The 27,480-nt window shown below is 39.9% G+C and overlaps 1 protein-coding gene across 1 annotated transcript in view; it reads right to left on the minus strand.

The window, feature by feature from the left end:
- Positions 1 to 553: 553 nt before the first annotated feature.
- ENOX1 (ecto-NOX disulfide-thiol exchanger 1) overlaps positions 554 to 27,480 on the minus strand; it is a 364,528-nt gene continuing 337,601 nt past the window's right edge. Inside the window, exons 13-17 of the mRNA XM_015851740.2 lie at positions 26,153 to 26,260; positions 21,572 to 21,628; positions 6,660 to 6,762; positions 4,467 to 4,552; positions 554 to 1,524 (exon numbers count right to left, since the gene is read on the minus strand). Coding sequence (XP_015707226.1) covers positions 1,393 to 1,524; positions 4,467 to 4,552; positions 6,660 to 6,762; positions 21,572 to 21,628; positions 26,153 to 26,260 — 486 coding nt within the window. The 3' untranslated portion in view covers positions 554 to 1,392. The remainder of the gene's footprint in view (positions 1,525 to 4,466; positions 4,553 to 6,659; positions 6,763 to 21,571; positions 21,629 to 26,152; positions 26,261 to 27,480) is intronic.

Genomic DNA, 27,480 nt, shown 5'->3' on the forward strand with positions numbered 1-27,480 from the left:
CTTATTCAGCACCACGCTAACTGCTGAACTGCCATTCCTGCCTCCACTGCAGGAGCCATTCCAGACTCAATGGTGTTGGCTTATACGCGCACTTCTTCTTCAGCTTTTACAGGAGTGCCAGAGTACTGTGTTTTTGACAGTAAATCCTAAATAACGGTTCAGGTCAATTTAAGGAACATCCCTAGGTGTTATTCCAGTTCTTGTCTGGCCAGAGGCCAGATGCATTAGCTGGGAGTTAGAAGGAGGAGCTGATTAGGTGCACTGTGACTACCCAACACCACACTGGAAATGGAGTTCATTTTTAATCTGCCCACTCTTCTGAAAAACAAATGAACTCTGTCCAGATAAACAAAACTCCATGCTGGTGCTTCTTCTAGTAATAACTTCAGCTGTTTTAAATATGGTTAATCTTGTAAGCACTTTTTCTGATTCTCCATTAATTTATCCAAGTTATCTGCAATTAAGAGTTGACGACAGAGACAAATGCCAGAAGACTTTTGCTGGTTTCATAAGGAATTCAGAATCATCAAAAGGAAGACTTGTACAAACAATATGGTAGAAGTCATATTTATTGATAAAAATTAATATATTTGCTATAAAATTTGTAACAGTAATGCAACTGAATATTTATTTTGATGCATAAACCTGAATGTTACATACCAAATACAATACAGTAACACTGGTTTCCTCCTTATTTACATGTTTATGAAAATTGATATGCAATCCATGTTAAAAGAACTTGTAATGGAGAATAGTTACATTAGAAAAATAATATTCTTGATAAAGCATTCTCGAGGACTCCAATCACATTTTCAGGCCTCTTTCAATAAGGCAAAAATCCCTGGTACAGCATATAACTTAATTTACAAAATACAATAACTTCAGACACATCTTCAAGTTTTCTTTTGGTATGCTTTTCCTCACTGTAAAATTACTTAATTCTCTTACTAAACAGAAAGAACTTTCAATAACGAAACTTAATGAGTTTTACTACATATTACATATACAGCACTGCGGCCCAGTGACCACAGCTGGGCAATCTTTCTCCTTAACTGTTTGCTCAATGAGCTTTTCTTAGATGTAGGACATGTAGTATTTTGAGATCATTATGACTGCGGTATCTTTCTTCAGTTTTCATAGGAAACAGATCTGTCACATTTCAAAAGGTTGGTTTTTTGTTTTTTTTTAATTTTTTAAAATTATTTTATTTTAGGAATTGGTGCACAACTACATTTCCACTCACAAGAGAACGTCACGAATGTAACTAAAATTAGGCTTGGATAACTTTGAAAACATACTACTATGTGCCAAAACCCAAATTTCTTACTTTAATACTTTATAACCCTGCCATGCTCTAGGAATTCTTCTGCATAGCTTCATTACTAGTCACAGTCAGACAGTTTTAATTCCTTCAAAGGCACAGAACTTCCACCTCTTTTCCAGTGTTGCTCCTACACCAGTGAATTCTTGTTTAAACATGCGTGGCAGTCTCATTAAAAGCATTTCTATCTCATTTGCAGAGATCTGGGAAAGACAAGAGAGGTAAAATTAAAGTAAGAAGACTGCCCTGTAGATTAGAAAAATGAAATAAATCCAAAGTAAAAATAGGTAGATGGATAGATAGATAGATAGATAGATAGATAGATAGATAGATAGATAGATAGATAGATAGATATAGATAGATAGATAGACAGACAGACAGACATACGTAAATTAGTAAGTAAATAAAAAACTTCAAGGCAAAAGAAAGCAAAGCCAACCATTATTATTATTTACAGTCTGACATGGACTTCCAGACTCCAAAGGAACTGAAGATTTCTTGTAGGAGTGATCCTGCATTTTTAAAGTGGAGCCCCAGTGCTAAAGAATGAGAACTGCTGTGTTGGTGCTGCTATCACATAGTGTTGTGCAAAGTCCATTTAAGAATGACACTTGCAGGTACTCTTATGAGGAGGAGAAAGCCAATAGGACTTTCTTATTCCTTCTCATCCCCAGAGCTCTTGAATCCTTCTCCATTCAGCTCCATCAATTGTTCTGTTCTAAAAAACCTACCACAGAGAGACATTATTTTTAGTCAGCTTCCTTTTATTATTCAGAGCTGACTACTCTTGGAGTCGTCCTCTCCCAGTCTGGCCCAGTTCAGCAGCCCCAGATAAACAAGAGGTGAAGTTCCTGACTCAGGATGACTCAGGATGCTTCTGTTGTCTTGTAAACTTAATAAATGGTCACAATCCTAATGGGAAAGGTCTTCCCACTGCTGAAAACACTTTCAAAAATACAATCTTTCTGGTATAATCAGTAGAGAAATCAAGAAATGAATGTTCATGGAAAAAATGAATTATTTTATCTTACAGGTACTTCTTCAAAAGTAATGGGCATGTAAGGAACAATAAAAAAAGGCATGGGTTCTGCTTGCCATCCACAGGTATCTCCATGATTTTACAGGCTTCTCTGGCAATGATGGCATTTCTGCTTACTCATACTAGTAGGACTCTTCTATGGTGGAAAGTCTGATTTTAAAACCAATGTACAATCATAAAGTACAATAATTGCACCTCATTAGACCCAAAGGAAGTGAGAAAGTACCTATCACCTTTTATTTTTTCCTGAAGAGGTTATTGAGACAGAAAGATTAAATGATTTGTTAAGGTGGTGCTGAAAAATTTGTGCTGGAGTCAGTCTAGAGCCCCTGAGTAATCAGGTCCATCTTTTACGTACATTTATGGCAGTAATGGATAGCTGGTTGCCTTTGGGTTATGTATCTGAGCTCTGTACAGAGCCCTCAGCCCACATGGGTATTCTGACCTTATCATTCCTGTTCAGGTGAGAGATGACAGGCTAACCATGGAAAGTAATTGAAATTAATCTCAGAGATTGCATCTCAGGATTGCACTATTAAAAAGTAATTTGTTGCTACAAGCATTTGCTTCCAAAGTAAACCAGTGAGGTCAAATTCTGCAGCTTGTGTTTATTATGCAGGAGGTATGCTGAGTGCTGAGGGCTGGTAATTTGGCATCTCAGAGGGATGGAGGCAATGCCTCATCCATTGAATCTGCAAATTAAAGGCTGATCTTGGCAGCTTCACAGAAGCCAACAGGCTACCCACATAAGTAGAAGCTCAAGGACAAGAGCCTATACACATGAATAAAGAAGACTGCAACAGTGAAGGGGGAGGCAGCTGAAGAGCTTCCCTTACTTCCTTGTTTTTGTGGTTAACAGTGAACTTCAAAGCACTTCAAAATCTGAGCTGTTATGGTTCAAATATAATGCCCAAGAACATCATCCTTCTTCTCTGTGCAAGCCCTCTGGTTTCCATTGGGTTTGTAGCTCGGGATCTTCTCTGCTTTTAAAGGATCTGCTTTTAGAGCTTCTCCTCTACTTAATAGAAATAGGAGAAGGATCCTTCAGAGGTATGAAAGCAGCCCATCAAAGCAGCTGGAAGGTGATCCTGTCTGTGAATGGCATAGCTGGAGGAAGTCTTCAGGAACAGAAAACACTGGAGGTATACCTAACAACACCACACAAGGAATGTTGCTCACATTCTGAGCCCAAGTGCACATCATGGCTTTATCCTCACCCCACACTGCAAGAAAATCTAGGCAAGCACCATAATACTCGTGTTCAGATGTATTGCCAGAAGTGGATCAGAGCTGTCACTTAGCAGAGTGTGACATCTGCATCTGTCCAGTATCTCCTGCAGTCTGCAATCTTGCAGAGCCATTGTACAGTGCTGAGAGTAGCGTTCACTTGATCAAAGGTGGACATTTCTCAGCTCAGCTTCTCACTTGACTTGCTTAATTTTCAGTGGAGAAGAATAGATACTTCTGGGGGTTGATTCATCTTATCATAGAGTAAATGTTTAAAAGTCAAAGTATCTTATCTACAGGCGTACACTGGCTATGAACTGTAGGAACTGATGCATTAAGAAATATTTTCCATGCTATAGTGTGTTGGCCTCGCTCTTGTGTTGGACGCAGCTCTCTGAATTTAGCAACAGAGTCAGCCAGCTCCCTTGTGAGGCTTTCTCATTAGACAAAGGATAAGCTTCATGGTCCACTTATGTGTTAAAGAAAGTTCACATTAGGTGTGACCCGAGACTAACAATTGGTGGAAGAAAAAGGAATCACCTCCTAAAACTCTCTACAGTGTAGCCATAGATACACGTACCTCTTACTGTGCTTTCTTTCTCCTCACCTGTATTCATCATGAAATCAACTGCTAGTCTTAGCCATTTAAAGCTTTGCAACAAAGAATAACTAACAAGAGGAAGGCAAAGGACCTCAACACAAGTATGTATGTGCATTGTAATTTGGGAATGAATAGACTGCAAACCCCCAAACCCCATGTCCCATTATCTTTCTAAAGGAAACACACAAAGAGTTTAACCTGCAGTAATGAAAAATACAGTATTTCTATAGGAAAAAAACAAAACAAAACAAACAGATTTTGATTAATTTTTTTTTTACCCTGGAATCCAACTGCTGCATATAAGACCAGAGATATTCTATATTAGCTCCAAAAGGGTGGACGTGGAGAAATGTGGAGATGATACCTGTGTTAAGAGCAAATGCACACAAAGCATTGAAATCACCTTAGACAGTTAAAATAAGCAAAATGTATCTGAATAGTCTATTCTTGTAGGTTCTTCAGTGCGAATTACAGTCCTTATTTTTCTTACACAACCCAATAAACATAAGAAAAAGGCACATTTTTAATGCAGTCATAATAACACGGTAAACACAATAGCTCATCTTCAGGAATGACAGCAGTTAGCAAGTAAGTGACCAAGATAATATACTGATGAATAAAGGAATTTCTAAACAAAGACTTGCTGGAAGCATTTCAACTGCCAATTTTATGCTTGATTTACCAATGTAAAATTGTGGATATTGTAATGGTAAAATTATTGCTTTTTTCCCCTTCACTGGATGCTCTGTTGTGAAAATGTTTCATATAATTGTGTCACAAACTGCACTCCCTCAAATTTTTCTAGTAATTATACTGATGCCGGTTATGAAATGTGTTTAATCCATATTACCCCTAACTGCTACTGAAGAAAACACAAATCTTTTATGACATATTTACTCATTTATTTTCTCTTAAAAGAGAACTAGCTCTGTCTGTTGCTACTTACAGGATTGTTGTAAACGAAGTGGGAATAAAAGTGGTTCAAGATGACTCAGGATCTAAGCCTAGTGATTTCTTCTGCAGTGAAAATCAAGTGATGGCATAATAATAACCATAGAAAACAAGATTTGGGGTAGCAGAATTGCTATTAAAAGCACTATCCAATTTCTCCTCTTCTAAACTAGCAGTGAAAATACAGAATGGCATCTATGTTTCTTACTGTTTGGGGAGAGTCGAACTGTAAGAATCAGAGCAAATACTTTCAGGTCTGTTTGGATGGGTTTCTTAGCTGTACCACCCTAGGGGAAGTTCCTTATATTTAAAGCATAAACACCAGGATTAAAAATGCTTACAAATGACAAAAATGGGTCACTGTATCTTGTGTACTGCAGGCCATACTGCTTTCTTGGTGCTGAATGAATTAGGATAATCTTGGATTTCAGTTTTTCCCAAATACTGGACATGGTTGAAAATGATAACTCAAATTTAACTCATTTTAGACTGGCATTGCAAATAACAACATTTTCCTTCCCTTATTTTTCCAATAGCATCTATGAACTTCTGATCATACCAAGAGAAAGGTGTATAATTAATTTTATACTATGACATGTCCCAGAGGCAGTTGTATTCCTTGCACTATGTGTGTCCACATGCACACACAAACAACAGGTCCAGCCTGTCTGATTCCGTGTTATAGTAATAAAGCAGCAACTTTCACAGTGAATAAATTGCATTTAAACAGATTATGCTGGTTGTGAAACTGCCCCCTACCAGGATACTGCTGATTTTATGAAAGGACCCAACCAATTAAATGAAACCTATTCTTTCAGTGTTATGGCAAATGGCAGGCATGCCTTAGGGAGCACTTGGGACCATGGCCCTTAGACTACATGAAAAGCTGCCTGCTGAAGCCAAATGCAACCAACCCTGATGTCAGTGGGGCTTTTTCCCTCCAGGGGCAGCATGGGCACATGGTATTCTTGTGTATTTGTGTGTCAGGTGTACTAACAACCTTAGCCACCTCCTCTGAGCTTGAATTTTTAGATATTCATGTAGAGTTTATTTCAATGATTTTATTGTCAGTGGAGGATATGACAGTCCTTGTGGTATTCTTTATCAATATTCATGCTGATTATTCCCTCACCTAATGTCAAAAGCATAAATCTGGCTTGCTTTGTACAACACACTTTGGTATGTTACTAATATTTCCATCCCTTTCTCCTTCACAATTTTTTCTAAAAATCAGTTAATAAGTTGTGCAATTCTTGTTTGATTAATCTTGATGTAAAGGAAATCCTCACACATTCATCCTGTAATTCTAAATGCAAGCTACCTTTTTACTATTTTTTCTGATTTTTTTTTTTCAGAAAGGAAAACATCACTCGCATTTTACTAAAAGCCAATCTGAATCCTGATGAAAGATATTTTTCTTTTGTCACTTACTAATGCAAAGATGCATGCAAACATACGTGCAAAACAAAAACTTACCAGAAGACAGTTTGTTCTCAAAAAACTTATTTGGTCTATCATACCTATTAGTAGTGCCTCTTTCTCTGATTTCAGACCTGGACTTCGTTTCTCAGAAGTTTTTTCTCTGTCTTGGTTGACCAGTGCTACTGTCAGTACATTGATTTCCTATAAAGTTTAAAAAACAAAACAGATGGTCATGGAAACTGTATTTACCTCAATTAAATCTGTCTGCTTCTTTTTAAAGTCCCTCAAAATAAATAAATAAATAAATAAAAAGTCCACCAAAAAACACACCAACCAGGTAATTACTTTAATTCACATTTAAAGACAAGACAATTATAAATAATTGATTTGTTTGCCGATTATTAAGATACTTTTTGAAGTACCTTTAAGCTGAGGACTGCCCAGGAGACAAATTTTGCTTATGGAGGAAGTAATAACTGTGTTGCCAGTGCTTCGTCATTAAAACAGCTTGAAAGATGTGCCATAAAGTGTGGAGATGGTCAGAAAAATCACATTTTCTAGCTATTAAAGCTGTAAACAAAGACCGCCTCTAGGGAACATGGCTGGAAACATTCAGCTACAGCATTAGGAGTAAATTCAACTGTCAATAGAAATGTTTCTAGCTATGAGAACACAATCATCTACCCTGTTAGACTCTCCAACTAATGCCCAGCATGGTGTTGGCCCCTGTTCCAAGCAATCCCTGAACATACTTTGAGGACCATTCCTAATAGGCAGTCTGGATGCAATCACCTTGTTTGAAGACTGAGGGACAGTCAGCCTTAAGTGTCAAGGCTCCTGTTTTGAGCTCCATATTTTCTTCAGTCAGGTGGCCTGAGCCATCCAAATCTAATCCAGGCTACCACGTGCTAGATGTTCCATCAGAGGTACCCAGGCAGATGTTCAACCATATACATGGGCTGTTTCCATGGAGTGACGGATGTACAGTAACATGTTCTTGGGTGAGGCAGTGACTCACACTGCTGCATCTGCTGTGTGAAATGTTCAGAAGTTCTTTGAAAAACCTTAGAAGCAAAGAGCATGAAGCTGCAGATAGGGTGATCTGGGGAGAGATGGGGAAAGAACAGTGCTCGTTCTGGCTGAGGGAGTCAAGGCGTGCTGTTAGGACTAGGTAGTCAATCAAATTTCCACTGTTCCTACTAGCACACAATCTAATTTCTACTGTTTGATTTAATGATGTGGCCCATCTAAAACATGCATTTGGGTGGTGCCATGGTCCAAAATTCTCGGAGAGCATTTTTGGTAATAAAAGAGAGACACTGGACTGTACGGCTTGAGGGCATTTCTGGAGGTATGAATAATCCACAGACAATTAAAGAAGAAAAAAGAAGCTTCAAATATGTCCAAAGTGCCTATTTATAGATGAAGAAAAGCTTACAAGCTGTGAGATGGGTGAAAAGAGTCAGGCACTTCCTCATTCTGGAAAAAAAAAACCCACTAAGCACATACATACAGTGACGTGCTCTGTGCTCTTTATAGGCTGGCACCAAGGAACAGCTTCTCAATACGCAGTGCCTGATGTCTGGGATGCGTCATGGGTTCAAATGTTCTTTCGTGCTGGGAAGTGGAACAAGTTGCAATGCACCAGCTACAAAACTGTATGTGGATTTGAAGGACTGAATGTGTATGCTCAGCCCCTGGCAGCAAGAAGCTCTGTTAGACCTTCACCCACACAGTGAATGAGGTGTGAAATTCATTTTCAGCTTTGGTTTTCAGCAGCTGTAGTGGCCAACTGAAGCATGGCTTGTGGCCAGGTACCTATGTGCAGTGTGTGCATATAAGGTAGTGAACCTACAATGCCTTTTTAGTCAACAGTCATGTATTGTGGTTATTTAAGTTGAAATAAACTGGGCCTTAGAGATGCCTGTTCTATTTTCCTCACTGGCTACGATCCTTGTAGTACAGAATTAGGCACCAAGAGGTAGAAAAGAGGCAGCAGATCAAGAGTTGCAGTGATATCTTCTTAAAATAATGGTTTGCATAAGTGGTCTGACAGCTACATCACCTTGACACCAAAGCTCCTTGTAGTACCACACAGTACAGGACACATAGCAGCAGGAATATACCTTCAGTTGCCCAGCACTACTGATTCCTCTCTTTGCCAGAGCTAAATGCAAGCATCTATTGCTGGCCGTGGCATCTGAAAGCAGTGACAGAAAGTCCAGGCAAGAATCAGAACTAAGAGAAGCATTCATAAGCAATTCTCTGTAAGAGCAGCAATGACATGGGGGCTACAGATTGGAAGAGCAGAGCTGGATGGCAGATTTCCTGATGCTGGAGCAGAAGAGCAGAGCAACATATGCCATCAGTGCTCGTACAGGTTAAGATGTAACTTTTGACTCCTAAAGTGATAGAAAAGCAGTCTAAAAATAACAATTCCTGAGAGGGAAATGAGAGAGGAGAAAGATATGTATTTGATATAACAGCCCCAAAATACAACACACAGCAATTTCAGATGGGATTAGAAGTTTTGTCAAGCAGAGAGACAGAGAAAGAACCTATATTCCCATTGGGAGCAATGAACAGATGGATTCTCATTTAATTTCTAGATTTGAGCCTGTGCAGAACATTTTGTATGATTTATAGGACAGTGTAAACGGATGCTAAAGGAAGTCACATCAAGTCCTCCTTAACTGTATGTTGGTGTGGAGGATAAAGGAGTAAAAAATGGGTTATGGGGGACCTGTGGAAACAAAGAATGGCAAAAACAGCTACTCAGCAAAAAGAGTGGCTTTAGAAAAAGGCTGCAGGTTCTTGAAGGCTTGGAAAGGGGAGGTTTCTGCCATCCAAAACTGCCTGCCTCAGATGATAAATCAGACAATTCTGATGTATTCAACTCCCAAAATAAGCTTCCACAGGCAATGAAAAAAAAAAAAAATATCCTGAGTGTGCATAGCCAGACAAAGGATGCAATAGCAGTACTGCTAGGAATTAATAGCAATTTAAGAGAAACGGACATAATTGAGTCTAAAAAAATTAGCATGTAATTCATCCAGAAATGAGACTAATTATAATACAAGTGAAAACCTTTAAATATCTGACTACATGCTGCAGGTACAAATCTAGTACCCAAGAAGCCTCTATGACTTATCCTCACACAGTTAATTTGCACTTCTGTTAGAGGCACTACTTACGCCAACCCACAGAAACATGACTTTAAGGAGTATACAAAGGTGAATGAGGCAATAACTAACTGGGAACAAACAGCCAGGTCACCTCTCTGACATGAGAAAAATCTACTGATCACCAGGTGCCTGAGGAAAATTATTTAATATATACTACATTACTGCATTTCCTTTCTTTCCTGCAGACCATCTTTCATTTAGCAAATGGTATTTTCTGAGGCCCTAAGCAGTCTCCTTCAGCAGGTTTCATTATAAAAGGAATATTTTGCTACCATCTGTCAGTTACTGCATCCGAGAAGAACACAGCCGAGCATGTGCAAAGCTAATGTGTATTAGAAGTGAAATCACCTTGCAAGAACTAAATACAGTATGCAGAAGGCTTAATCTATTCTCAGTCTCCCTTGGAACCTAGCTCTACTCACTATTCACAAATTACGTCAGCTACTGGACAATGTGGAAGTCCAACTTGATGATGACAGAGATTCTCATGGGGACTACTCATTTCCACAGGTACCAGCACTGAAATGCAGCTGTTGGCTGTGTTTACAATATGGAGATTTGCATATGATAGTTCTGGCACATGAATGTCATCTACCTTAGCTCTGTCTCATCCATAAGGTGGGACAGATGTTGAGTTTGCATCATCCTGTCTTGTAACCTGTTTTCTTTTAGAAGCAATTACAGAGTAAAGGCAAAGTGGAATGCTCCTAGAGGTGTCTGGTCTCACTGTCCACCACAGTCCACACCAGTGAAGCTGGAAGCCATGCGTAGACATAAGCAAATGAGGACAGTATTCCTGAGAGAGCTACAACACCAGAGAAAGATACAGAGGTCCTGAAGAGCAGGAGATGTGCTGGGGCTTCTATCTTTAGCAAAAATAGTTCTTTTTAGCCATCTGTGAACCACAGAACATCTGCTAGGCAGGATCTCTTAAAAATGGAAAGGGAGTAGACTTGTCATTCCACATAAATGTTGCTCAAGGGCTGAGCAGGGCAGCTGGCCTAACTGGAAGCCACTCCTGCAAATGTGCACTTCCATTTCAGCCATTGTTCAAGACTCTGTTTGAAAGGCAGCATACAGAATTTAATGAATGTGACGCTGAAGACACCTGGCATGTGATCAGGATGTAAATATCCAAAGAGCGGAGATACTCAGATATCTGGGTAATCCAGCTGTTTGATGATTACCTTTAAAGCTAGGAGGAATGACAACTGCTGATTGTCTTCAAAGACCTCATTTCCTTTGTTGTGGTATATGGAATTCTGTAGATTTTTGTAGTGGGGAGATAAGAATAATATTAGCCCTCTGAAGGACACGTTAAAGAAATCTGGAAGCATTTGTAGGTCATGCTGAAGTTTGTACAAAGCAAGTTGTTTGTGTTTAGAGCAGAGGCAGAAGGAAGGATTACTATACGCTGGACATAGCAGACACATGCTGAATGTATGGGATACACAACAATTTCTCATCAGCCTGAGGATTTCTGAGTAGGAGAAAAAGCTGTGTCTGATACACGAACAAAAATCTTGCAGGCTATTAACAGCAAGGCAGAGAGATGCCATAAGCTTGGAAACGAAATGCAGTTTTATGGTTTTGATAGAAGAAAAACCCACACACGTGATACTGAATCTGCAGTCTTTAAGCTCTTGAAAGGCACATTTGCATGTTCTGAGTCCACAGAACTCAAGCTGAGATTTCAGAACTGATTGTCCAGACTCTGCTTATTATGGGAATGCATGTTTGATGATTCCACTGCAAAGAGGAGTAGAAACTGGCCTATGACACAAACAACATGCAATTTTACTTTCATTTACCTGCAGTTCTCCTAAAGTCTGGCACAGTTGTATTTACTTTGCTGGTCTTTTATTAAATGTATCCCAGACCTACATCAGAAAATTTTATCTTGAAGTTTTAACCGGAGTGGAACCTAATTTGATTTCCAATCAAGCAAATGGAAATCTTGCATTAGGTTTAATGCTCATCAAGTCAAGTCCTTAAGTACATGGGCATATGAAAGTTTGAGGTACAGGACAACTTCTGACAGCTTAATATGCTTGTCAGTCAAGAATGGGTACTGTCTTGTGTGTGCTCTGATCCATGGTGAATACAGAATTATTCAACTCACCTTGAGCTCAACTACAGTGAAAAATCTTATTTAAATTTAACTTAAGTCAGATTTCCTTGCAAATGCAGAAAATGTAGGATTATAGAAATGTAGAGTACAATCACAGACAGTGATCATGACTCAGACAATTTCCAGGCAAGAACCAGACCTGTTCCCTTGTGCTCTCTTCACAAATGCTCCAGCCTCTGACTGTCATGGTGGTCTGTGATGAGCTTGCTCTGGTTTCTCACTGTCTGTCCTGTGCAGGGGTCCCCAAAGAGGGTGCAATATCTCAGTGTGATTGGTGAAGTAGAGGGAAAAAGCAGTGACCTTGGATTGGGAGTCCACCCAGTCAGACTGTAACATCCCAAACTGGACACACAGATGCTTGTTCCAAAACCCTACAAAAGTCAGGGGGGACTGCAATCCCTTCAAGCAAAGAGCTATTTCATCAGAAAGGGTGGTCAAGAACTTACTTCTGGTAAATCCATATTGGAAGCTCCTAACCTCCTCCCTCATCTGCCTAGAGAAAACAACTCCCAAGGTATCTTGTTCCATCCTTTTCCCAGGAGATGTGGTAAAGGTGGGTTCCTCTGATCCAGACCTTCCAGTTTTCAGCCAGCCTGCTGCCTGTTCCACAGACCAGCTCCACATCTTCAGACTTCACACAAGAAGCAGGTAAATGCTTGTCTTGTTTTCCCATCCCTCACCGAACCTCAGATGAGTGTGCTGTCCCACGCATCCCAGTTATTCCAACAACATAACAGTTCTGAGTCAGCACACAGTGCTCCATCTCCTCCTCTTTGTTTCCCAGGTATGTTTGTATGTGGGCATCTGAAGTGGATCTCCATCTGTCCCTTGTTACCCTCACCAAGGGCCCTCTTGATCTTGCCATCCTGATCCATTTTCTCACCAGCCCAACCCATTTCCTCACTAATTTGCAAGCTGCCCCCCTAGCCATAGATGGACCCACCACTCTAGGCTGGCAACTTCTTGTTTTCCATTTTTTTATTCCCCACACAGGGTCTCACGGGATCCCTATCCTACTGCTGTCTAAGTAGTGATGCAGAAGTAAGTATTTGCCATATGCTACACTGCTGGTGAATACTGTAACAGTTTGTGCTTGTGACTCGTTTATCATTAGAAATGATAGAGACCAGGTGTCATCTGTTCACTCAGATCAAGACTTCATAACTTATTTTGAGCTATGCAATAAACCAGCATTGCATTTGTCAGCCACAGCAATTTGTAATTACTTTTAAAGTACACTAATATGGAAATTTACTTTTGAAATGCATTAATAAAGAAAATTGTACCATGACAGGAAATTTAAGAGTACACTGGTAGTAAAACTGTTGACAATTGGCTTGAAACGTTATCTGGTATTAAAATCATAGGAACAACAATGAAGAAATACAAGAACAACAAACTTAAGGTCTTGTGAATGAAGCATTTGAAACACAGCACTCTGCATCTAAGATTAGTTCATCTGATTTATCCGACATGATAGAAGTGTTTTCAGAGGTGAAAATTAATTGTATTATGGTGCTCTTGACATCCTATTTTTCCAACCCATTTGCCAGAGAGATACTTTTAACTTTTTCATTATGAAACTTTTATAACTTTCACCTGCTGAGTTTAGGCAAGTAGCAATAATGTGAAAACCTTTTTTCTCACAGAAACTATATCTTCATATTGTTCTCATTGTATTTGAGCATATCTATTTTATAGGGATCTACATATGCAAAATATGGATGACTAATATGAAACTTACTTCATGCCTGTTTCTAAAAGTATGATCAGGTTGCTTCGTTTTCTAAAGTTGGATTTATGTGTAGGTTCCTGATGACTTAACACAGATGTTTCATGCAGTGTGAAGGTGGTTGCTTTGCAAGGGAAAAGGTAATTGTCATTTTGCACACTTTGCAATAGGGAATTGCATCAGACCAGTGGTTGGCTGTAGGAACGCATTACCTACCCACCAGCAACACTGACAGCATTGTAAGGGAGGATGCTTTGTGTTTATTTGAGACTGAGAACTTCTCAAAACCCATTCAAAAGTTCTTTAACACAGATATCCTTCCAGCAATCACTACTAAATTAAAATGAATACAAAGGAAAAATAATTTAAAAACCTAGAAAGGAAAATCAAAAGGCAATTAACTTTCCTTCCAGGATGTTGAATTATTTAGAGAATATTTTTGTTGAAATAAAAGGAAATCAGTGGGGGAGATCCAAAACAATGCACATGTTAGAGTGAACAGGGTTTCACAAAGGGTCTGCATTTGAAAGACAATAATTCTAGATATCTGAAAACACAGGGCAACACCCGTATTCACAGAAATCTCTGTATGTAAACGATAGAGTCACAAAATGGCTTTGGTTTCAAGGGACCTTAAAGACAATCCAGTTCCATCCCCTCTGATGTGTGCAGGGCTGCCACTCACCAGAACAAGCTGTCCAGGGCCCCATCCAACCTGGCCTCCAGGGATGGGGCATCCACAGCTTCTCTGGAAATCTGTGCCAGTGCCTCACCACTCTCTGAGTAAATAATTTCCTCATAGAAGATGATCTAAATCTCTCTTATTCATTTATTTAAGTTAAAACCACTCCCCCTCATCAGCATCACCATAAAAAGACCACATAAAAAGTCAGTCTCCCTCCTGCTTCAAGTATTGGAGGGCTGCAATGAGGTTTCACTGTAGCCTTCTCTTCTCCAGGCTGAATAAGCTTAACTCCCTCAGCCTATCTTCATATGAAAGGTGCTCCAGCCCTTGATCACCCTTGTGGTCTCCTCTCAACCCACTCAAACTGCTCCACATCCTTCTTCTACTGGGACCTGGATGCAGTACTCCAGATGGAGCTTCACAAGGGCAGAGCTGAAGGAGACAAGATGGACCTTGGAGGACATCACTTATCACCAGCCTCCACATTGTGGCTGAAGCAGAGATGGGACACATCATCCTCATCCTTAGGATGGTTGTGGGGGAGTCCAAGTTCTGTGTTATCAAGCCAATCTATCTTGCGTGCAGCATGGGTTAAACACACAGCTGCATATGCGTAAGGCTGAAGATTATTCATTTGCTCACTAGAAATGATGGGATGACACCTGTATAAATACTTGGGAGAAATGCTTTGGGATGAAAGACTGTACATAATGATCAGATATTATTAAAATGTCAGGTAGCTCTGGGCATTGAAGAACTGTCTCCCTGTGGAGCTCATGTAAAATATGAAGTCAAAAAACTTTTTTGATTTGCTGAGTGGGTGGCTGAATGGGTTTTATCATTGTGTTTCAGAGTTCTCTCTTTTCCTCCCTCAGATGATGGGTGTTCACTCCAACAGAAAGTCAAATTACATTGCTGCTCTGACACTTACAGCTAGGGACAAGGGAGGTAGTGTGATTTCTTGATACATATTAATAAAGGGGTTATTTGTGAAAGCTCAGCTTCAAGTAGCTCAAACCATGCATTTGAGGGTAGATTTAGACTAGATATTAGGAAGAAATGTTTTACTGTGAGGGTGGTGAGACACTGGGAACTGGTTGACCAGTGAGGCTGTAGATGCCCCCCTCCCTGGAAGCATTCAAGGCCAGGCTGGATGGGGCTGTGAGCAACCTGGTCTGGAGGAAGGTGTCCCTGCCTATAGCAGGGGTTGGAACTACATGATCTTAAAGGTCCCTTCCAACCCAAACCATCCTGTGATTTGATGATTCTGTGTCAGAAGTCTCTTCGATCTACTGTAGCAGTTTGCTTCCCCATAGTGTTGGATCAAGCCTGAAAGTGCAGGGAGACACTGATTCAGCCAGCAGAGAAATCTGCACTGTGCTAATTAAACTTAATTGCTATTTTCCAACACACCGAATCAAGGGCTGGGGCAGCAAAGGGGAAGCTTGGGAAGCCTTAATCAGTGTGTGAGAACTTCTGAGGGCTGAGGATAACACAGTCAAACTCCTGTTATTTTTCAGTCCTCCCAGTATTGAATTAACAAGGTGGTCATTCCTCATTCCTGTGGTAAGTAGAAAAGCTGCTGATCTGCAAATGGTCCTAGCTGCCTGAATTTATCATAATCTACATGCCTTAAATTGAAGGAAATGAGAGGAAATGAGTGATGGAAGGGCTACAAATAAATTCCTGGAATGGAAAAAAAGTGGGCAAGGACAAGAGAGATAGCCATTCCTCACCCCGTTGTCCTAGTCCCATCGTGACAGAAGAATATGAATACAGGCAAGAATTGAGATCTCTAATGCATGGGGACAGCTGGGGTCTCTCTCCATTCAGGACACTCAGTCCTTACACCATCTAACAACATAACACACCCATAATGAGAAATCAAATCTCCCTCTCCTCAGGGGGTTATTCTCATCCCAGAGCAGCACAGTTACTCTTGCTTGCTCTCTTCAGACAATTAACTGCATTCATTAAATGAATTAACTGACTGAGTGCAATCCCCTTGCAAAGGGGAGCAGTTACAACAGAGGCTGGAGAGGGCAGAGCCACAACGTCAAGTAGAGGCTGCAGACCCCACACTCTTAGGCACAGAAAGGCTGCCAGGACCCTCTTCCCACTCTCCTTTAATGCACTCAGCTGTCATCACTGCACATTTTGCAGTGCCCACTCATTCCCACGCGTTGCAGAATTGCTGACCACAAGGACAGAGAGTCCCAGCAGAGCTGAGGCAGCTACTTGCTGACCCACCTCAGCTTGCTGGGACTGAGGCCCACAGCATACAAACCCCAATCATCTGGGAAGATCAGACAGAAAAATACACACAATTTCCTGCCACATGCAAACCCTGAACTAAGGTTGCCTGGCCAAAATTTGAGGACCAAATTTCTTTTATGTTAGTGCTGCGGAGAACATTTTTAATTGTAAGTTTGTGTTGTTCTATGAAGATAATAAGCCTTTTGAAGAGAGGGTTATCCAGGAGATAACTGTGGCACTCACAATGTGAACCAAGAACATCAGTAACCACTTTCTTGGGATCCTCATCAATAAAGATGACCAGCTGTTGTCCCATAGTCCTGAACCACTGGGACAACTCAAGCAGACCTTGCCCTCCTCTAGCTGCCTTTCTTCTGTCTGTGTTTGAGGTCTCTTCATCACACTGAGCTCAATGCGAGGCAGACACACAAGCAGCATTGAGGTGCCCCATCCTATGCCAGTTGCGTACTAACATATATACTGAAATGGGATGCTCATGGCATGTATCTTGGGTATTTCCATTAAAGGTATGAAGCACATGAAGGAGGAGTTTGATGGAATTAACAGACTTTCCCCAAAACTGAAGTGGAGGGGTTATCTTTCTAGATTCTGGCTCAGCTGGCCACAAATTTCAGCTTTATTTAAGAGCTGTCTTGTATCTTTGGTGGAGATCATCAGTGATTAACCCACTATATGTGAAAAGAGAAGACTAGGCTGTAGTTATAAATAACATCACTTCCACTGTAGCATAAAGTGAGCAATTTAGTAAAATGGTTGAAACATTTCACCCTGGGTTACTCCTCCTCAGAGATAAGGATTGTCTGGTAATTGCTTGAAAAACAGATACAGGGGGAAAAAATTAAAGGAAGAATCAACATCAAATGTAAGATGCTTGGTTGAACTTGAGAAATGCTCTAGTAATAGCTTCAAGCATTCAAATTGAAAAATACATCCCTACTTAATATTATTGATTCCACGTCTGGAGACAAACCCACAAAATATTGCATCCAACTTGCTGGAGATGCTAACTAGAAGGACACAGATGAATGAGGTCAAAGTCATTACTTTGCTCAAGCAATGGAACTCAAAATGGAAAAGAAAAAAGCTGTTAAAAAACTTGTGGTGGGATCACCTTTGCCCTCATATAAAACAACATATCTGTTGTATTATAACCTGCTGATAATGAGGTTACCCTAGAAGTCTTCTGGTGAAATCCCGGCTTATTAAATGTATGAGGTATTTAAATACTGACTACAAGAGAGTCGGGATTTACCATGTAATTTAAATCCAAGCATTCAAAATGCTTCTTATGACCATGACCCATCACTTGCTTTGGTTTGAATGTGAAGGGCTGTTACTCTAGACTGCCATTTTGTTGTACTTTTACAAGGGCAATAATGGGAGTCATTCACAGGAGTTACTCTCCATCTAAGAAAAGACAAGTAGCTGCCAAGGGAGGAAGACAAGTTCTGGAAAAAGATCATCCAGATCTAAAGTAAGGCTCACGTTCAAGATCTCTTGTTCACTACTAGAGGGATACCACGGAGGTCAACTTTCCTGCCTCCAAAATAGGGATATATTCACCAAGGCTGTGGTATTTGCATGTTATGCTGAACTCATCAGTGAATAAAAAAGGAGTTCTTCAGTTAAAGTACAGCATTGCCCTTAACAGAAGATGCTCCGTAGAAAGACAATGAAACCACAGAAACAGTGGAAGAATAAAATGGCATTTACAGAGTGAAACACAAAACAGGAGATTAGTATTTTTAGGTTGCAAAATTCTCTACTCAAGCACACATCCTGTGCAGGACCTTTTATTTCACACTGGGGATAATCAGGTCCCAAGAGCACGAACATATCCTGGAAGAGGATTACATCTGAAATTATAATTGTATGATGGCCATTATTTTTAGTGAAGACAGAAATGTGAATTAAACAGCATTATATGCAGCAACGAGGAGGAAATTAAAAGTACACATTAGAAGCAAGAAACAATCTTTTCCTGACCACAGGGCTGGAGGAAATGAAAGCTGTGTGATGGCTCCTCAGGCACTGCTTGGGTGCTAAGGGTTTGCTCCGAAAGCAGCAGGCTCTCCACTCCAAGAACCGCCTGAGCCTGGCACCTGGCCTTTCCTACCACAGGCTGTAGTTGGGAAGGGACAACAGCCAGAACAAATAACACCACACATGCAACTGGCAAGTCACATGTGAAACACCCTTGTGACTGTTTACAGACCCTGTTGAGATGGATGTGCTTTCTAGAAATCACTGCTATACCTGCAAAGCACTCATTTCTGCTTCCTGTCCCCCCAGCTTTGTGTTTTGTGAACTGTCATGGTGGAGAGGGTAATGTTGCCATTACTCCAGCCTCTGAATTAGTTATGCTTAATTCTCCTGACAAAAGTGAGGGAAAAATAGTAAAGTTCTGTATGTTATACATGTGGGGCATGTTTCAGGAGGAATATTAAGTTTCCCAAAGTATCCAGCTTCTTATTTCTCTTTCAGGATGATCTGACATAAGTGAAACATGGAAAAAATGCCAGCTTTGGTCTAAGCAGACATTTTTCATCTATATCTGTTTCTCCTAGCAAAGATATTTCCAGGTTTTTTCCTTAAAAAACAACATATTTTTAATGTAAAATATACTGCAGACCAGTGCCATCAGCAGAAAGCCCCAGGACTGGAGGAGATAATCTTTTAAGATTATAATAGGAAATTTTTGATGTGAATGCAACGTGCCTCAAATTTCTGATTGTCCTTTATAGGAGCTTGACTTTCTGCAGAGAAATCTAAATATGCCACAGTGTGAAGATTAGATTGTGTTCTGTGTATAGACATACACTGTCATTTTTTCCTTACCAACACCTATCACTGTTGCTCTTCATGTAAAGGTATTTCATTTGCCGAATTCAACCTGTCAACTGTAACAAATATATCCTAATCCCATTATATGCATCACAGTTCACTAACAGCCACGCAGGAACCACCAAGCCTTTTTCTCTTTGATCATTCCAGATTGACACACTGGCCAAAGGCAAGGGCCAGGATGTCTGCTGATAATAGATGTGGAGAGACAACCTGCAAGGCACAAAACCTGCACTCTATACATTCAGTACAAAGGACACTTGTTTCATAGGTGCTTCAACTTCTGTTTTACAAAGTTCACTAATGTTGCAAATGCTTTAATTCTGTTATTTTCCTTTAGTTCTCCATTTCTACCTGTTCTGCTGTGCCATCTTGGATCTCTTAGTGGCATCATTGCTGAGTACACAGCTGCAATTGTGACTCAGTAATTGTACCCATCTAGTTTCCCTCTTCAGCAGTGATTTAGGTATTGACTTGTTTTCTGAGGAATGTAATATTGCTGCAAGGTCATCATAGAAAGAGATCACAGAAAAAGGAGCAGAGAACGGAGCAAAACAACTCCTACGATTAAAAACTAGAACAGAATATTAAATTTTGAACAATATACCATTAACCAAAGATTCTGCACTGGTTTGTTTTAAATTCTGGGAATTATCTACTGAAACAATCTCTTTACAGTACTGAAACATATTAACGTTATTTAAGCCTTTACATTATATAACAATATGTCTTCCATGCTCTTCTGTACTGAGGGACATGGTTTAGCATGGTAATATTGGTAGTAGATGGACTGGATGATCCTGGATGTCTTTTCCAACCTTGGTGATTCTATGATTCTATAATTCTGCTTTATGTGAATCAGAATGATAAAAGTTGAAGTACTTTGGAAATTTTCCCTTAATACATTTCAATCTGGTGAAACACTGCTTCATGCACATTTTCGAAGATGGGTTCAAGTTCCTTTGGAAACTTTCTAATTCCCCTTAGGAAATTTAAAAGCAGCTGTTTGTACAAATAAAAGTTTTTAGGAAGCAAATGTGAGCATTTCAATATCATCAGCGGATTAATGTCTTTATTTGGGTTTGCAAACAGAATCTTTCCGAGGGACAATGAGATGCTGTGCAGACAGACTGCGACTGCAGATTTGCTGGAGCTATTAGACAGTATTGAATGTCTCCTGTCCAAATGCTGAGAGCTCTGAGGCTCTATTGGCTTCACTGCGGAAACAGGCCGCAGGTAATGAGATTCAGGGATGGATTAGAAAAGGAGCACAACATTCCCTTATCACCAAGTAGCTCAAAAAAAATTGAGAGTTCCATACAGATTGAAAATAAAACTGCTTTCCTGGCTGTGCCATTAGAGAAATTATTAATTTAAATAGATGTTAAAATATATTTGCGTTCAGACTGTTCTCCGTTCTTTTGACTGGGCTGAAAATATCACGTATAATCAGTTTTAATTAATTTATTTTTTATGACAAAACACAGAGCTGAATGGTTTGGACTATGAACATAGCAGGAAAAGTCTTCCTTTATTTCCTCTCCTCTTAAACAAATTGCTGTTTTGACAACAATCATTAAGGGAACAATAGGAGCACGTTGGGTTTCTTTGGCAGTCGGTTTAAAAAACCATGACCTTAGCAAGTCCTTTAATAATTTTGGACAAAATAATGACTCAGTGAATTACTATGGTCCTTTTTGTGCAAATTAGCTGTTTTCAAATTATACATGTACATGAACAGCCTCCCTCAGAACTGAAATACGGCCAAAGTAGCTCAGCTGTGAGGTGGCAGCCACAGAGACAAACAGTATAACTCTGTTGTTTGAGTAATCCTGGACAGGACAGTAGGCCAAAGCTCTTCTCCTGCAGTCGTTTCCATGGTATCTTTAACACCTACATATAACAACTAGGACACTGGTTGTTAAAGTCTCATTCAAATAAATCCTGCAAAGTCAATTGCATGGAACTCAATTTATCTACCTCGAAATGAAGTTTGCTGGGGCTTGAACCTGTGGCTTCAGGAAAAAAACAGCCACTTCAAACATGATGTGCAAATCACTCAGCCATTCTATCAACTTTAAGACATAAACAGAAAAATTTGAGACCATAAGCATGCATATACGTTACTAAATCTATACATATATAGCTGTACCTACATTTGCCTGAGATTCATCATGCCCATTGATTTCTGCTAATTCCTTGGCGCTTTTTAACTGCAAAGAGTAAACAAAAACAAAACAAAACAAAAAACAAACACAAAACAGAACAAAACAAGCACATTACTTAAGTATTTCACACAATTATCTCTGATTTATTTGAAGGAGCGTTTTATAAGGCTTCCAATGAGAAAAACAGATGGAGCATATAATTCTAATGAGTTTTTGCTCAAATCATTTTGAAACCCACACACTTAAGGCGTGATAGGTTGGCCAAAAATAAAATAAATAAAAAAAAAAAAGAAGAAGAAAAAAGGAAAATAATAAGACTGGGTCATTATTTTTTAAATAATAAGATTAGAAAGTAGTTTCAAGGCATAAAAAGTGTGCAGAATTGGCACTCAGGAATAACAAATGGTTTCATTTCCCATTCTTGTCGCTATTAGTTTAAACTTTACAACATTTGCAAGTTGCCACTGGCTAAATAGTGTTTTGCTAATGATTACTTTTGAATGATATATTTTGAGCTGTTTAAGATGCCAAAAAATGTTACTGACTGTATGTTTCCTTCACGAAGCTGCATCTAAATAACTGATAAGGCTCCTGGGTATGATGGAAAAGGAAGTGAAGTGAAGTACGCCTCTTTTATTTAACCACTGGCAAGAAGAATCAAGGAGATGCTGCCAATTTCCGATTTATGACCTGGACCACTTCATTTTTTCCTCCTCAACTGGCTTTCTTGGGGAAATCTGGGATTACGTGGGCGATTGGAAAAGTCATTCCTGAGAGATTTAAGGAGTATCCTAGCTCATGTCCTGAGCCACAGTGAAATATACAATCATTCATCCTGTGACTGAGGAGATACCACAGCTCTCCTAAGCCTGTGAACCACAGAGGTTTGTACTCTTAGAGGAAGCTTTCAACACCATTTGAAAGTAGATATCTGGGGTAGGGGGAAAATGGGAAACAATGAATGGATCTTTCCTCTGTATTCCTTGGTGTCCATATGTGTTGTTTTTTTTTTTTCCAAAGAATCTGGAGTAATTTAACTGTTGATGTTACAGTTGTGACATTGAATGACGCTGGATCTAAAATCCAGGTGAATATGGGCATAATTATGTTTTGATTAGGTGTCTGACACAGCAGCCTTGGCTAACTACCACCATGGTATGATTGGCATGGTGTTACTTCTATCATCTTTTTGCTATCTGGAAGCAACAGCTAAAGCTAGCCATGGATCAGTACCTTCTCACAGCTGCTAATCTGACAATTAAGGTAAGTGACCATTATATAATATGTATACTTCATGATGCAAGGCAGTGTGAATGACTAAACCAGTCCTGAAAGAGAGGGAAGAGGGCAGCAATTCCTGAGAAAGTGGTACAAAGAACACTTGGGGACTGCAGAGTCATCAGATCCTGTTTTAACTGAGTGACGCTTGTCTTTCACTACTCTTGTACAACTATTTACTCATACTAAAAGCAATATGCATTTCCAGTGAATGCTACATCCACTGCAAAATTCTTGCATCATCCTGTGAATCCACCTCACTGTGAGGATGCTGGTAAGATTGAGACAAGAAGGCTTCTTCCACTCAAAGCCCAAAGTCTGCATCATGCTGCAAGCTATTTCCTGATTCTGCCAATTCTTTGTTATACAAATGCAACACACACGAGCAGTCCTGAGGAGTTCAGCTGAATTACTCATCTGAATATGAGGTCAGGGAAGCGTGCTTGGGTGCGTAAACCTGTTCTGCACGCTAATGCCATGTCTAAGTGCTCTGGGAGCACTATTCAATACTTACCTTTCTCATTTCCTTTTTCAGGTTGATAAAATACCATCACCCCTTGGTAGCTGCCAGCTAGTTGGACAATGCTCTCTATGTGTTCTACTGGTGACATGCAACTCTCCATTTCCCCACACACTTTTGATAGGAAAATGGGCTCAGCCTCCAGCCTATGTTGGTCTGTGAGGCTTTCAGCTCACCAGTTTTTCACCATCACCACCTTGGCACTGGTGGAGGCAGTGTTAATCCAATGAATGCAGCAGGATGCTTGAGCCTTTTTCATGTCCTGTACTGCCTTGAAAAGGATATCAGAGTTTAAGCAAGAAAGTGCTAGCATCCACATTGACTCTACAGCCACCGCAGTAGGGGGGGGATGTGAACCAGGGCAGCTAATAGTAGAAAACGAGAGTAGAAAATGTGCTGCTCCCACAGGCTAGAGGGATGAAGTCTCTTTTTTCCAATATTGTTTTTTTTTCTTTTTAATTCAAATTTAAATTATATTCATCTCTCAAATCCAAAACAGTTAAATGTTGGAATAGAAACCTTGGAAAAGCATACAATATTGGAAAAATGAGACTTGTCATACCTTTGAGGCAAGCTCCATTGCAGACTGGCGGTGAGAGTGATGTTGCCAGCAGAGAGCATGCTGAGGCTACACAATGAACTAGTGCCAGTAACAACCAAGGGATGACCTGAAAGGAAAGGAGGAGGGTAAAGGAGTTGGAAGTCTATATGACACATCTCATGCCATGGTGGGACAGGTCAGGCACAAACCAGTGGGCACAGAGTCCTCTGACAACCAGAGCTGCTCGCTGTGGGTCAGTTCTGACTAGAAGCCTTTTGCTACAGTTGTGCAGCGTGGTACACAAGTGAACAGGACCATTGCCAGCAGTATGTCTGAGATGAAAAGACAGATTTTAGCAAACGTATCACAAAAAAGGATTAATGCAATCGAGGCAGGAGCACAGCACTGTGTATTTTTTAAAGAAACGTTCACGTTAACTTGACTCTGCCATATGATTTTTAACACTCATTGTTGGAAGAGCACACAGATGAGCTGTGGTGCTTGTAAAAGAAAGCTGTGAGCCTTGGCAAGTGGGGGTCATTACTGCTAGGGCTTTGCTACTCTGGAAGATTTTGGAAATGATTCAGAGTTGTTGGAGAAGCACACTGGCTGTGCAGCTCTCTTTAGGAATTCTGGCTACTTACAGCCTTAGCCTTAGGCATGTTTCAGCTAATGCTCAAGAGAAATGCAGATCCATCGTGCCTTTTTTCCAGCTACTGTTTTGTCTGTCTGCCTAGCATGAGTGCACATTTGATTCGCAATTAGTAGGAGTCTGCAGAGATTCAGAAGCCTGCCCTGGTGGTCCCTATGGTCCCTACTGGGGCTTCAGATTGTAAGATATTCCTGGGTGTTTCAGCAGAATTTAATTGCTACCAAGATAAAATAAGGCCATTCAATTTCATTATTATTTTAGGGAGTATTTTATAATGCTGTACCTTGAATGCCATGTAGGAATGTAAATGAGATGCAATTAGATCCAGTAGATTCTGTGTTTGCAAAGATGCTGCTGTTACCTAATCCATTCTTCCCCAGGGCTTTTTCTAGAGCACAGTCCTGCATCAGTTCTCATTTAGAAGGTTATCTTTGTAACAATAAGCAATTAGAACATATATCTGAAAATAAAATCTTTAATTTTTTTTCCCCAGAATCTAAATTATTAGTTTATAGAATATATTGCTCATAAGATATATTCAAAGACAAATGTTAGGTGTGGAACAATGTCAGAGCTTTCATAATGAGCATTAACAACATCTGAAATACACATGATTTACCTGCCCTGATGTGTAGGTTAAATGTTTAAATCAGTCTGACCTATGCACACATACATGCTGAAAACTCTTAATCATGAGAACCTGCTGAATCTCTGCCATCAAGGCAGTTCAGAACCCACTGTGTGTTTAAACTGCACATAATGTCCAAGTCACAAAATACTTTAGCTCTAAGCTCACGTAGAAAGGCCAAAACCACATCTCACAGCAGAGACAGTTCCTATGCAGCACAGGTGGGGATCTGTGATTTCAGTGTGACCATGCTATGCGGTTTATAAACAACACATTCATTTTGTGCAAACCGTGCCTGCACACAGTGCACTGTTTTGTCTCCAGATTTACAGATCCAGCTCCAGATTTTCCTTCTGCTGTGGAACTGTCCATCTTACCTTGCTTATACAACAACAGTATTAAATAGACTTCTGAGTGGCACAGAACACCACAGTATGAAAGAAAGCTAAGAAAAAGAATCAGATTTACAGCTGTTTGCTTTTCGCTGCTTAGAAAAGTGCATTGACGAACTACTATTTGTGATGCCATTGGGATAAGTTCGTGATATATGCATGAATGACACAGGAGATGACAAGCTCTTTGTCTGTAATACTAGTTTTGAAAGAGCTTTTCAGGCATATTTAGCTCTCCATTTTTTATTGGAGTGAAAATACACTTCACTGACATCTATGTTGAACAAAGTAAGTGGAAATGCTATTCAGGATGTAAATTCATTACTGGATAGTGTAAAATAAGGGTCCATTTTCACTCTGTTCCCTTAAACTCTGTGTCAGCTCTGGCTGCGTTCACAAATGCTAATCAGAGCAGACACATGGACGTGACATAAGGTCATGTCGTGCTTACAGCACAGTCACTGGTCAGGCTCCTATGGATTTTGGAGGCAAAGCCATGACTCCTCCATCCCCTCAGCATGCCTAAAACTGCATTTTTCTCCCACCAGAAACACTCACCTGTTCCTGCAGGACTTTAAGCATTGCTTGTGTGTGCGTTTGCTCTTCCTTGGCTTGCTCCAGCTCTGATTTTTTGTTATTTAATTCTTCCTGGATGCTCAACAATTGCTGTACAAACAAAAGAAGGTTCTGGTTAGCACTATCTGGATCCAAAGCAGTATTAAACCTTCAGTTTGATAAATCCTCATTTCAAACAACGTTTTGCAGCCTGCTCCTACATTTATTATTGTTGTGTAATCTGTGTCTAAATGGACCAGAGGTAAATTATTTTCATCTGCATCCCCTCCTGCAGCAGTGCTTCACAAGTAGTGCATCTGTTAATGCGTATTAAGATGTTTGTTACATTAAAGTAGAAACTCCTGGTACAGTATATCACCCACGGAGGGACTGTCACATTCATCTGAAGCAAAATCTTATTTGTAGAAGTATATGCAGTGGTTTTAATAATACTAGGGTAAACACTATGGTACATAAATAATTTAAAAGCACAGCCTTTTAATATAATTAGTCACTGGCTCAAAGCCATTTTCATTCTATGCAAAGCAATATTCTGGAAAGCTTTCACGTTGAGTTGCCAAGAAGACAAAAGCTTTCCCTTTCTTTTTTTTTCTTCTCATGCTGTGATATTTTATTAAATCAGAAAGACTGACGCCCTCCAATCAATATATCAGCTAGGAAGACAGCTGATGTGAATGTCAAAACAAAAAGCCATGTCCAAAACCAATTTTTAGGAAGACAATTCTGGGATGTAGGGACATCTTTGAAAGTCCATATCCCCTGGCCCTGGCTAGTCCCAAGCTCTGCACAGATTTATTGGAGCTGTTTGGAGCAGGTTGGTGGATTTAATTAATCCTGAAATAATTATATAATTTTGTGTTACTGTGACGAATGTTACACATTGCTAAAGAGCTAGAGAAGACAACCAAGAGATTAGAAATGAGTGTATGCTGATCTCTGTTAGTAATCAAGGAAGGAAATTCTGATTTGCTCAGACAACAAATGCTTATACTCCTTTTTAAGGACTACTTGAGCAAGCAATTACTTTAATAACTAGGATTACTCATTTAACCTTGTATCTAAACACCTAATGCTCAGTTTATGCATGTGCTTAGGACTGGTAACTCTGACTCAAACAGATGTTGCAGGTGTTCAGCATCTTGCTTAATTACAGACAATAAATGTAGAAATAGCCTCTGGCCTTGTTCCATGGCACTGAAAGTCCCAGGCATGAAAGGACTCAGTGCCAGTATTGTTTTCAGAGCTGCATGGAAACATTCAACATTTTCGGGTCTGACAGAGATATTGATAGTACATTTCTGGTGTAAGTA

The sequence above is a fragment of the Coturnix japonica genome, chromosome 1, assembly GCF_001577835.2.
Source record: "Coturnix japonica isolate 7356 chromosome 1, Coturnix japonica 2.1, whole genome shotgun sequence".
Taxonomy (NCBI): Eukaryota; Metazoa; Chordata; class Aves; order Galliformes; family Phasianidae; genus Coturnix; species Coturnix japonica.